Source organism: Pongo pygmaeus, chromosome 19 (genome assembly GCF_028885625.2).
Source record: "Pongo pygmaeus isolate AG05252 chromosome 19, NHGRI_mPonPyg2-v2.0_pri, whole genome shotgun sequence".
Lineage (NCBI taxonomy): Eukaryota > Metazoa > Chordata > Mammalia > Primates > Hominidae > Pongo > Pongo pygmaeus.
Genome location: NC_072392.2, coordinates 100,192,060 through 100,203,672, shown reverse-complemented (window position 1 = coordinate 100,203,672; position 11,613 = coordinate 100,192,060). Strand labels below are relative to the sequence as shown.

At 61.7% G+C, this 11,613-nt stretch overlaps 1 protein-coding gene across 4 annotated transcripts; it reads left to right on the top strand.

The window, feature by feature from the left end:
* The first annotated feature begins 2,336 nt into the window (after positions 1–2,336).
* Positions 2,337–7,255, top strand: PYCR1 (pyrroline-5-carboxylate reductase 1). 4 transcript variants are annotated; one of them, XM_054459680.2, is made up of 8 exons: positions 2,337–2,418; positions 2,793–2,906; positions 3,451–3,521; positions 4,129–4,308; positions 4,498–4,719; positions 4,899–4,991; positions 5,155–5,318; positions 6,273–7,255. In XM_054459680.2, the coding sequence occupies exons 2-8, from the start codon at positions 2,840–2,842 to the stop codon at positions 6,433–6,435; spliced, it is 960 nt and encodes a 319-aa protein (XP_054315655.1). In that variant the 5' UTR covers positions 2,337–2,418; positions 2,793–2,839; the 3' UTR covers positions 6,436–7,255. The 4 variants fall into 4 exon arrangements, with proteins under 4 accessions (XP_054315655.1, XP_063512413.1, XP_054315656.1 ...); XM_054459681.1 differs by having other exon boundaries at positions 2,360–2,906; positions 6,273–6,342; positions 6,686–6,769; XM_063656342.1 differs by having other exon boundaries at positions 2,377–2,432.
* Positions 7,256–11,613: the final 4,358 nt, after the last annotated feature.

The following is an 11,613-nucleotide window of genomic DNA, read 5'->3' as shown; positions in this document are numbered from 1 at the left end:
TCCTTGCCTCTGGACCAGCAGTCTCTTCTGAGGGGACCGTGGGCACCTGCCCCTCCTGGCGGCCCTTCCTAGCATGCTCTGGGGGAAGGCTGAGGAAGGAAGTGGCCCGGGATCACAGTCAGGGCAGGCTGGGCTCCTGAGGGTCTGAGCAGCCTCCTGGGGAAGGGGCAGGCAGTGTCTTCTGCCTCAGAGGGGTGACAGGCCAGCCTGGCTCCGACGGGCCTGTGGCTCATGCCAGTCCCTCCCAGAGGCCTGCAGCGCTCACCTCCTCCCCTACGCCCATCTGGGGGTCTCGAGAGGCCCTGGACACATCGATCGACAGACACATTGTTGCTCCTTTTGGACGGCAGTCCCCACAGCCAGGCCTGTGCTGCTGCCATGAAGAATGTGAGGAAGGGGCCTCACTGGCCGCTGAGGAGGGGTCTCGCTCATGTTAGCCAACAAACAGGGTCTGGCCGACCTCCTTCACTCAGAGCGGGTGGGTGTTTTGGAGTCAATGGCAGATCCCAGACGAGGGCAGTCAGCTGTTGGGCCTGCTGCTGGCTGACGGCAATAGGGAGGGGGCATAGGGATCATCTGCCTCCTGACTCAGGGGAGACCTGGGCACCAGTCTTGGAGAGGACCCAGCCTCCTTCTCTCCTTTTTTTCACTGGCCAGAATTCTGAAACGAGTTAATTGTCACCAACTTCCCAATTTCCTCCCTGTCCGGTGGGCCTCTGCCACGTTCGCAAAGGTCCTGAGGGACAGAAAGGAAGGGGAGGGGACCCAGGACTGGGAGACTTCCTTCAGAGTCAGTCCTGTTGACAGTGTATCCCTGGCTCAGAGGGCTGTCCATTTTGGGTTTTTGGGTTTTTAGGTAAAAGTGTTACTTGCTGTTATCACTTGGGGAAAAGTGATTCTGAAACGGCCTGGGGGAGCTTGGCTCTCAAAGCGCCTAGGCGATGCTAGCCTCCGTGCCCCAGGTTTGAGCTGTCCATCTGGACAAGCTCTTCCCATGGCCACCACAGGGCAGCCTCCCAGTGTTGGTAGTGGTCATTACGTGTTCACAGTGGGGGGACCAGGTAGACAGATAGCCAGAACGCGTGGCCCTGCTGCTGTGGCAGGAGCGTCCCAGGCCTTCTGAAATGACGTGCTAGAATAGCCTGTCATCATCTAAGATACAGCACAGAAAAAGTAAGGCAGCTCCTGTCACCCCTTGGCAGGGTAATGAGCTGCCAGTGATCCCTTCTGACTTCACCCTTAATCTTGCCACCGACAGGGACCCTGACTATCCAGAGCCCCAGATGCAGGCCCGAATCACGTGAACTCTGAGCATGTCCTCAGGGGGAAGTGACTGGAGTTTCACTCCCCCAAAACCCAGGCAGGCGAGAGGTTTGGGTATTGGAGGATGCTCCGGGCAGTGTGGGAGTAGGGGCATGATGGGGTGGGCTTCCTGTGTTTGCTAGTGGAGCACCGCTGTGTGCCCAGTTAGAGGAACACCCGTGGCCACAGTGTCACGCCTCTTCCTCTTTCTTTTCTTTTCCTTTCTTCTTTTCTTCCTTTCTTTCTCTCTCTGTCTCTTTCTTCTTTTTTCAGATGGAGTCTCGCTCTTGTTGCCCAGGCTGGAGTGTAGTGGCGCAATCCCAGCTCACTGCAACCTCCACCTCCCGGTTCAAGCGATTCTCCTGCCTCAGCTTCTCGAGTAGCTCGGATTACAGGCACCTGCCACCACGCCCGGCTAATTTTTTGTATTTTTAGTAGAGACTGGGTTTCACCATGTTGGTCAGGCTGGTCTAGAACTCCTGACCTCAGGTGATCCGCCCGCCTCGGCCTCCCAAAGTGCTGGGATTACAGGCGTGAGCCACTGCGCCCGGCCTAAATAGTGACATATTTAAAATGCTTCCACTTGGCAAATTATTTTCAACTCTGTCCCCGCGGGGGAAAAAAAAAAGGAAAGAAAACGCTGTACAGCCGGACTTCTCCAAACTCGATGACAGTAGAAGGGACTGATCCCCAGAGAGCGCCGGCCGCGCGCCCAGGGAGGCCAGCTTGACGCGTCCGTGTCCGGGTGGCTCAAGACAAAGCCCTGCGTGGAGGGCCCCTCACAGGCCCAATCGGGCCGCCCCCTCCGCCCGCGTCCTCGGACCCCACGTGTAGGTCCCGGGAAGCGCGACCAGGAGGAGCGCGGGTCAGGGGACCGCGTGCCGTAGAGGGTGTGTATCCGGGGGTCGGAGGATCCCTGGGCGCGAGACAGGCGGGGTCCGGCGGTCGGCGTGGGAGGGGCGCGCGGATGATGCAACCTCTCTGGCGCCGCCGCGCGCTCTGATTGGCCAGCGCCTGGAGGCCGCGCCCGGATTCGCTGGCGCGACGGGGGCGGGGCCTGGGTGCGGGTGCCGCGTGGCGGGCGCAGCGCCGAGGGGTGGGGACGACCTGCGCACGGTAGCTGGGTTGGGGTCGGGCTCCGGGAATGGTGGGCGGCGGTCGCCGGGTGGGGCGCGACGGTAGCCCAGTTCCGGGCGGGGTGGGAACCCAGACGGGGGACCCCTAGGCGCCGGGGCCTCCCCGTACTTTTCCCCCTTCCCAGTCATTTCTTCTGCGGAACCTCCACCCCTCCAGTGGGTGCGGGACGCTAGGCAGCAGGCCAGGCACCGCCGCTCTGACTGGGGGCCCCGAAGCAGTTAACGGGCCGGACAGCAAAGTGGAAAGTTAGACCAGCTGGGACCAGGGGAGGTGGGCACCCGGCTGCGGGAGGAGCGGCCAGGCTGGCACTGCCCCCCTAACTTGCTCTACATCCTGCCGGTCTCGTCTCGCAGAGCCGGTGCCATCTGTGGGGGCTTTGGGCCAGGGGTCTCCCGACAGCATGAGCGTGGGCTTCATCGGCGCTGGCCAGCTGGCTTTTGCCCTGGCCAAGGGCTTCACAGCAGCAGGTAGGCCCCCAGTTGGGGGACGGTGAGGCCCAGTGGGAGAGACTTGCCCCTTTCCACTTCTGCAGGGCTGGGCGCTGAAGGTGTGTGCTGGGTCACAAGGCCTGAGTCCTGGGGGAACTGGCAGCTTCTGTGTGTTTGGGGCTTTACCTGTGCTGTCTCACTCTCCTTCCTGGGAATGGGGAGGGAGGGAAGCCAGAACTAGCCATGAAGAGGAACTGTTTACGGCCGGGCGCGGTGGCTCACGCCTGTAATCCCAGCACTTTGGGAGGCAGAGGCGGGCAGATCACGAGGTCAGGAGATCGAGACCATCCTGGCTAACACAGTGAAACCCCGTCTCTACTAAAAATACCAAAAATTAGCCGGGCGTGGTGGCGGTCGCCTGTAGTCCCAGCTGCTCAGGAGGCCGAGGCAGGAGAATGGCGTGAATCCGGGAGGCGGAGCTTGCAATGAGCCAAGATTGCGCCACTGCACTTCAGCCTGGGCAACAGAGCGAGACTCCATCTCAAAAAAAAAAGAACTGAAGAGGAACTGTTTCTCCCCTCAGGCGTCTTGGCTGCCCACAAGATAACAGCTAGCTCCCCAGACATGGACCTGGCCACGGTTTCTGCTCTCAGGGTAGGTGCAGGTGAAAGGGAGAAAGGAGATTGAGTCCCTGTGGGGCTGGGCATGGAGAGGCAGGAGTATGTGCTGTAGCCCCCACCCCAGTGAGGGCAGGGGCCCTGGACTGGGGTCTCATGGACCCCACCTCTTCACCCTGCTGATTGCTCTTGGGACCCGGGTGGTGGGAGTGTGTACAGCTGATAGGAGGGTGTTGTTCTGGAATGGAGTTCCCTGCACAGGGTTAAAGTTTCGAGGAGTCCTCTGGGGGCCTGGCAGGTGGGGCCACAGCCTGGCAGCCAAGGAACATACCTGGGGGCTGCTTGAGACCACCACTCCCACGTGGAGAGCCGGGTCTGGGGGACGGCAGTCCCAGGCTGGGGGCAGGGCGGTGGCGTGGATGGAGGGTCCTTTTCTGTCTGCAGCAGGGACACATTCCACACAGAGTTCTTCCTCCGTTTCTGGGTGGGAGGGGTCAACAAGGGGGTGGTCAGAGCCCTGAGCCCCCAGCCCTGCCTACCCCCAACTCCAGCATTCTCTGTGCCATTCTACCTGTGGGACTCTTGGCTTGGTGGGAGTGCAGACAGCCACGGGACCAGGCTGAGCCCACCTGTTGCCCCTGCAGAAGATGGGGGTGAAGTTGACACCCCACAACAAGGAGACGGTGCAGCACAGTGATGTGCTCTTCCTGGCTGTGAAGCCACACATCATCCCCTTCATCCTGGATGAAATAGGCGCCGACATTGAGGACAGGCACATTGTGGTGTCCTGCGCGGCTGGCGTTACCATCAGCTCCATTGAGAAGGTAGCACCGCAGGCCCAGTGGGGTGTGGAGAGGGGCTGTCTAGAGCCCGGGCCCTCAGTACTTCAGTTTTCATCTGCAAAAGGGTTGCAGTGTCCCGGCCCACTGGGAGAGCTCGGGCACTGTTCGGTGTGGTGAGTGCATCTAGGCACTGTGTCCAAGGCCAGACGGACACACTGGTTTCTCTTCCAGAAGCTGTCAGCGTTTCGGCCAGCCCCCAGGGTCATCCGCTGCATGACCAACACTCCAGTGGTGGTGCGGGAGGGGGCTACCGTGTACGCCACAGGCACGCACGCCCAGGTGGAGGACGGGAGGCTCCTGGAGCAGCTGCTGAGCAGCGTGGGCTTCTGCACGGAGGTGGAAGAGGACCTGATCGATGCCGTCACGGGGCTCAGTGGCAGCGGCCCCGCCTACGTGAGGACTGCGGGGGCAGCTGGCGGCGGCGGGCACTTCCCAGGACCACAGGGCACATCTGTCCCTGCCCCCCTGGGAGGGCCAGGGTGGAGGGCTCCAAGGCTGTGGGAACTGGAGCTTGCCCAGAAGGGAAAGAGGAGAAGCCCAGGAGAGAGGCTCAGGGTGCCTTCTCCCCACAGGCATTCACAGCCCTGGATGCCCTGGCTGATGGGGGCGTGAAGATGGGACTTCCAAGGCGCCTGGCAGTCCGCCTCGGGGCCCAGGCCCTCCTGGTCAGTGTGTTTCCTGACCCTCTAGTGGGGGCACTCTTTGCAGGGCTCTGGGGCTGCACTGGGAGGAGCCAAGTGGGGAGTCAGTGTGTGCTACAGTGGCTGGGGCAGTACCCTGCACAGGCAGGTGGGTGCCCACAGCCATCAGCCTTTCTTCTGGCTGCAGGGGGCTGCCAAGATGCTGCTGCACTCAGAACAGCACCCAGGCCAGCTTAAGGACAACGTCAGCTCTCCTGGTGGGGCCACCATCCATGCCTTGCATGTGCTGGAGAGTGGGGGCTTCCGCTCCCTGCTCATCAACGCTGTGGAAGCCTCCTGCATCCGCACACGGTGGGCCCCCGCCCTGCCTGCTTCCCTTGTCTCCAGTCCTTGCATGGCAGAGGCCTCTCTCACACACATCTGCTCATTCATGCGCTCAGCAGATATGTATTGAACTCCAGCCTGGTGTTGTGCAGGACACGGGGGGCCCTGAGGTTCCCTGGGTTACTGTGGGCGGTATCCCTCCCCACCTTCTGTTTCCTGCGAGGAGGGAACATCCACAGAGGGACCCGGATGCTCTGCCCTGTGCTCCCCACATAGGTCCACCATTGTCATAGCCAGGAGTGTCATTCGAGCCAGGGGTCACACCAGTGGGGTGGCGGGGTGGCCAGGCACATTAGGAAACTTCTGTGGGCCTGGTCCCACCTTCCTCCTGCCCTCGCTGGGGGATTAAGTTAGACCAGCAGGACACGCAGCAGCATCCAGGCACAAGGAAAATTCCTTGGAAGGTGAAAGAAGCAAAGAGCAGGAGACAGACAGAGTTTAAGCTATTTGCCTGGGATCCCACAGCTGTTGAAAAGCAGAGCCAGGCTGGGAGCCGCTGTCCCCAGTTCAGGTCTGCAGGGTGGGTGAGGACGTCTTTCTCGCCACACTGCCCACTCTCCAGTCCAGACACCCTCAGACTCTGCGAGTGCCACCCTGTAACAGTGAGGGGAACACGAGGGGCCTGGCCTCACCTCCAGCCTGCAGGGGAGACAGGTGTAAACCCACATCCTGTGGTGGGGCCACGAGAACTCAGGTCTGGGGGCACTGCGGGGAGATTTGGTGATGCTGAGCTGATACGAATGAGGTGAGAGGGAGCCCAGCAGCTGTGTGGGGGCGTGTCGCTGGCAGAGGGGAATAAAGGTGCTGAGGCGAGGGTGACAGCATTGCCCAGGGCTGACTGGCACTGGGAGCTGTGGGCTTCACTCCCTCTTCCTGGGTGCACACTTGTGCTCCAAACCCAGCCTCTCCCTGCCTCTCTAGGGAGCTGCAGTCCATGGCTGACCAGGAGCAGGTGTCACCAGCCGCCATCAAGAAGACCATCCTGGACAAGGTGAAGCTGGACTCCCATGCAGGGACCTCTCTGTCGCCTTCTGGCCACACCAAGCTGCTCCCCCGCAAACTGGCCCCAGCGGGCAAGGACTGACACGTCCTGCCTGACCACCATCCTGCCACCACCTTCTCTTCTCTCGTCACTAGGGGGACTAGGGGGTCCCCAAAGTGCCCCACTGTCTGTGGCTCTGATCAGCGCAGGGGCCAGCCAGGGACATAGCCAGGGAGGGGCCACATCACTTCCCACTGGAAATCTCTGTGGTCTGCAAGTGCTTCCCAGCCCAGAACAGGGGTGGATTCCCCAACCTCAACCTCCTTTCTTCTCTGCTCCCAAACCATGTCAGGACCACCTTCCCCTAGAGCTCAGGAGCCCGGAGGGTCTTCACTCACTCCTACTCCAGTATCAGCTGGCATGGGCTCCTTCCTGAGTGCAAAGTTCAAGGACCCCCTCTGTGAAGGCTCAGCGGAGGTGGGATCCCACGCCCCCTCCTGGCCCCTCCCTGCCCTCCAGTCAGGGAGAAACCTCTCCTTCCCGTGTGAGAAGGGCCAGAGGGTCTAGGCATCCCGAGTCCAGCGTGAAGGGCCACAGCCCCTCTTGGCTGCCAGGCACCCAGATCCCATGGACATTTGGGGAAAGGGCTCCTTGGGCTGTTGGTGAACTGTGCCCACCGCCTCCTGCTCCTGACCTCCCTGGCAGGGTGCTGTCACTTCTGCCCTGGCCCTTTCAGTTTTCTAAGTTGGTTTCTAGCCCCCAGTGTCCTGACTTCTGTCTGCCACATGAGGAGGGAGGCCCTGCCTGTGGGGGAGGGTGGTTACTGTGGGTGGAATAGTGGGGGCCTTCAACTGATTACACAAAGCCCGCCCACATCTTGGAGGGCATCTGCCTTACTGATTAAAATGTCAGTGTAATCTAATGCAAAAGTCTACATTCAAGGGTTAGTCTCACGCAACTCCCCCTCACCCCCACCAGAAATGGAATAATGTTTGACCAAACGCTCAGGCACCCTGTGGTCCAGTCAAGTGGACACATACGATCAGCCATTCCAGGAGGCCCACAGGATTGAAGGAGCTGCTGAGGGTTGGGTTACAACGGCCAGGGGTGCTCTGGTTCCTTCAACCAACACATAGTTACTGAGTATGGAGACAGCAAGATGAGGCCCCCTTCCCTCCAGAGGCAGTGCACACTGTGTGAGGGGAACTGGGCTGGGTAGCAGGGTGTCAGGGTGTGCACGGGGCTCCAGGGTGTGCAGGGGTTAGGAGAGCTGAGCAACTTTCTGCAACTTCATCCCGGGAATTCATTTCCAGAGCCCCCACAGGCCCACTGCAGAACCATGCTTGCTATGTATGGGGCGTATGGAGGCGCTTGGGGAACAGAATCCAGCGTTTCCCCCAAGGGAGGGAAGACATGCAGGAGAACAGGGAGGAAACGCTGCGGCAGGGCAGATGGCATGGGTACATCCTCCACCGCCACCCTCCCCCTGGCAAGAGTCCTGGCCACTCCCCATAAACTGAGTACCCACCACACCCAGGCACAAAGGGGACGGTAGGTGGGGTGAATCCCTGCTGTCTGGCTGGGATCTGGCAGCGCAGGAGCTAAGCAGGGGACACAGATGGACAGTGCTGGGCCGGGAGTCCCTGCAGGCTCCCCTGAAGGCCCCCTCCTGTATGGGTGGATGTGGGCATCAGGGAAGGTGGGGAATGCCCTTGTGTCAGGGCTGTGAGCAACAGAATCACCCCCTGCCCCAGCAAAGTGCCTGGCAATGCTGGGAGACCCTGGCAGCCCCTCCCACCTAGGCAGAGGTGCCCCCAGAAGAGATTGTCCCACAGGCCACACGCCTGTCCCAGGACCAAAGCTGCCCCCTGACCATTCCCCTCAAAGCCAGTTTCCCTGCTAGCGCCCACTCTCAGGTGCTGATGCAGAGCAAGATGAGGGGCGCACAGCTGCCAAAGGTGCTTCTGGTCTGGGGACACAAGGGAAGCCAGCAGGTGACATGGGTTTCAAGTGAGGCAGACAGGTCTTGGTCCCCAGAGGAAGCATGGGGAGGTGGGGAGGTAAGGAGGTGTGTGTGGGGGTGCAGACAGGCTTTGCAAGGAGGCGTTTGCTTCAGCAGGCGGGCCCTAGGAGCCTTCCCACTGTGGGTTCCTGATTAAGCAGAGGCCAGAGGCAGGTAGAGCCAAAGTCCACAGGAGGCTCCTGACATGCGTGAGAAGTCTGGGGAGGTACGTGAGGCAGGCTGTGGGGAGGTGGACACCCAGGAAGCCAGAGTGTGAGGATGGGCCCAAGCCAAGTAGCAACATGTTTTATGTGGGTCTCAGCAGGTCGAGGAGGGAGACGGTGCCGGGGGCCAAGGACCCAAGGATCCTGCTAGGAAGTGTCGAAATGCTGCCAGGCAGAGGAACCCTACATGGGGCCCTGGGGGCCGGCTGGATGGTGATATCCCTACTCCTGTCACCAGCAGCTCTGACACCTCTCAGTCCTAGAAAGCCCCCTCCAAAAATGAAGCAGTTTGGAGTGAGTCCTCAACAGGCCAGGTGGGCCCTGGAGGAAGAGCTGCCCGCCTCTGCTTGGCTCAGCTTCTGCCCCCGTTTATTTTTCATTTTACTTTTTTTTAGAGAGGTTCTCTGTCGCCCAGGCTGGAGTGCAGTGGTATGATCACAGCTCACTGAAGCCTGCAACCCCTGGGCACAAGCAATCCTCCTACCTCAGCCTCCTGAGTAGCTGGGACAACAGGTGTGCACCACCATGCCCAGCTTTTTTTTTTTTTTTTTTTCTTGTAGTGATAGGGTGTCTCTATGTTGCCAATGCTGGTCTCAAACTCCCGGGCTCAAGCGATTCACCCACTGCCTCCCAAAGTGCTGGGATTACAGGCTTGAGACACTGAACCTGGCCTGCCGCAGTTTCTTGGTTGGAATTGCCCTGACTCTAGCTTGCCAGCTGGGGCCCTTGCCCTGCCCAATTCTGCCACTCCTCTTCAGTGCCCGGCTGACCCCTGTCCATGGTACTTGTGCAGGACAGGCTCAGACTCTGGAACCAGTGGGTCAGCAGCCCCTGGCCAGGCAGAGATGGGGAATAATGTCCACCCTGGGAGGGCCCTGCCTGGAGACCAGGGAGAGCAGGGCTGGACTGGACCCCTGTATGGGTGTGGACTCTAATACCTCCCTCCCCGCAGCATCTGGCTGAGACCTGCTGCTCTCAGGAGGAACCGACAGGGTCTTAAGGTCAGTACCACAGAAGCTGCAGCCTGGGGCGGGAGGATGCCGGGGAGGTGCCTGCGGGGGTCAGTCCCACAGAAGGTGCAGCCTGGGGCAGAAGGCATCCAGCTGTGACGGGAAGTGAGCTCCTGGAGGTGCAGAGAAGTCCAAACAGGGAGCCAGGCCTCAAGGTGGCACTTAAAGCTGGTCGTGGAGATGAGTGTGTGGAGTGAGAGGGATGCTTGGAAACCCATGGGCCTCTCTCACAGTATGCCTCTCAGTAGAGTAGCCTTTCGTGGTTCTGGGGGCCTCATGGGCTTTGGCCCAAGCATGGCTGCACGACTGTTTCCAGGGACAAGTGCCCTGGGCTCTCCGTGGGGAGCTGGCCAGGAGCTGCTGGGGAGGTGAGGAGATCTTCGTGCAGAGCCAGTGCCAGCCCTCACTGACCACGGAACACCTTCGGCTCTCTAGGAGCACAGGGAGACAGGTCCTAGGGGTTTGGCTTGGGCTGTTTCCACGCGGCACCTCCCCTCCCTCGACATCCTTTCTACAAGCCGCCGTCTGCTACTCTGCAGGTGCCTGGGACCCCACCCACCCCAAGAAGATTCTGGGGTGATGGGCAGCAAAGGAGCCTGGGCAGCTCCCTGAGTGTCCTCCCCAGCCCGTCCCACCCATCTCTATGACAGTACCCAGGGAGGGGAGGAGTGAGGCTCCTTCCCAGGAGAAGACAGCACCGCAGTGAGGACGATTCATAAATCCGTTCCAAATCCGCGCGGAGGTGCAAATGAGAGCGGGCTCGACCCTGTGAGGAGGAGTTGGGGTGTGGGAGTGAGTGGGGACAGCCTGGTGAGCGTCTGCCCGCGGGGTGGGGGCTGCCAGCCCCAGGGCCAATCACCCCTGGCTCCTGACGGCACCGTGGCTCCAGCTCCCTCTGTGTGGCACCGAGGGCGGGTCCTGAGGAGACTCGGGGGCCCACCAGGTCCCCGCTGTGTGGACCCAGCCCTCACCACCCAGCAATGCACGACTTCACCCTCCCGCGGAGCAGGATGCCCAGCGGCTCAGGGCGCCCTCCCCGCGCCAGCCCAGTGTGGTGTGATAGGATGAGGACGGGAGCAGGGAGGAGAGGCAGGAGGCGGGGCTGCACTCCTGGCCTCAGGGCCCCGTGTGCTGTTTTGTGCACTAAGATTGAGGTCTCGGAAGCCACGCCAGGACCATATCATGCCCCTAGAGCCTGTGAGACTCGGGCTGTGCCCAGAGCAGGGGGAATAGGTCCCCGACGACTAAGGACACCACCGTAAGAACCACACGCAGCCCCACAGCGCACACGGCGACAACGTGCTGTGGGGCTCGGAGGAGTTCCTGGGGTCTGGCAGGGACGGGCGGAGGGACGCTTCTGAGCCCTACACCGCACGGCTTCGGGACTTCGGGGCCGGCCTCTGTCCACCCGCATCGTTCACGGACGGAGCCCAGGAGGACCCCACAGCCCGTCCCCGTCCCTTCCTCCCCGCTCACCTGCTGGCGGGGCGGCCACCCTTCCTCTCCCAGGCTTTACAGCTGCGAAGAGAAGAGGGTGGAGGAGAAAGTCCAGACACGGGATCCCCCGTTTCCCTTCCTCCCGAGTCCTCGCCCCCTACCGCTGGGCATCTCCAACAAGCAGCGAAGTCTCCCCCGGGCGGAGCTCTGGGTACACGTGGCGCAGGAAGGGCCTGGGCAGCTCGGGGTCTGCTGCGGAGGGGGGATCGCCCCTCGCTGCTGGGAGCTGCCAGGTCGTCCCCGCCCCGCGCCGCTCCGGGACCCCCGAGTTGGAATCGCGGGGCCCCGGCGGCGCCGTCCTGATGCAAGAGCGCCTCTGCCCGGCAGGGCCCAGGCCAGCGCCGCCTCCACTCGAGGGGGCGCACGCAGAGCCTGCCCTAGGCTGGGCACTCGAGTTGGAAAACGCCGCCGGCGTCCGCGAGCTTGGACAGGGGCCCTGGACGGCGGGAGCAGGAGCCAGACGAGGCGGGCTCGGGCTGCAGGATGCCGGGGGCTGGGGGTGGGGACCTGGCGCTCTGGCTGCGCGCCCAGGCCCGGCCGGTGAGAC

Bases quoted from the DNA above. Each gene is read 5' to 3' on its own strand.
- PYCR1 (XM_054459680.2), top strand. From the start codon at position 2,840: ATGAGCGTGGGCTTCATCGGCGCTGGCCAGCTGGCTTTTGCCCTGGCC. The intron at 4,720-4,898 runs GTGAGGACTGCG...TTCTCCCCACAG, and splicing joins GTGGCAGCGGCCCCGCCTAC to GCATTCACAGCCCTGGATGC. The intron at 5,319-6,272 runs GTGGGCCCCCGC...CTGCCTCTCTAG, and splicing joins GCCTCCTGCATCCGCACACG to GGAGCTGCAGTCCATGGCTG.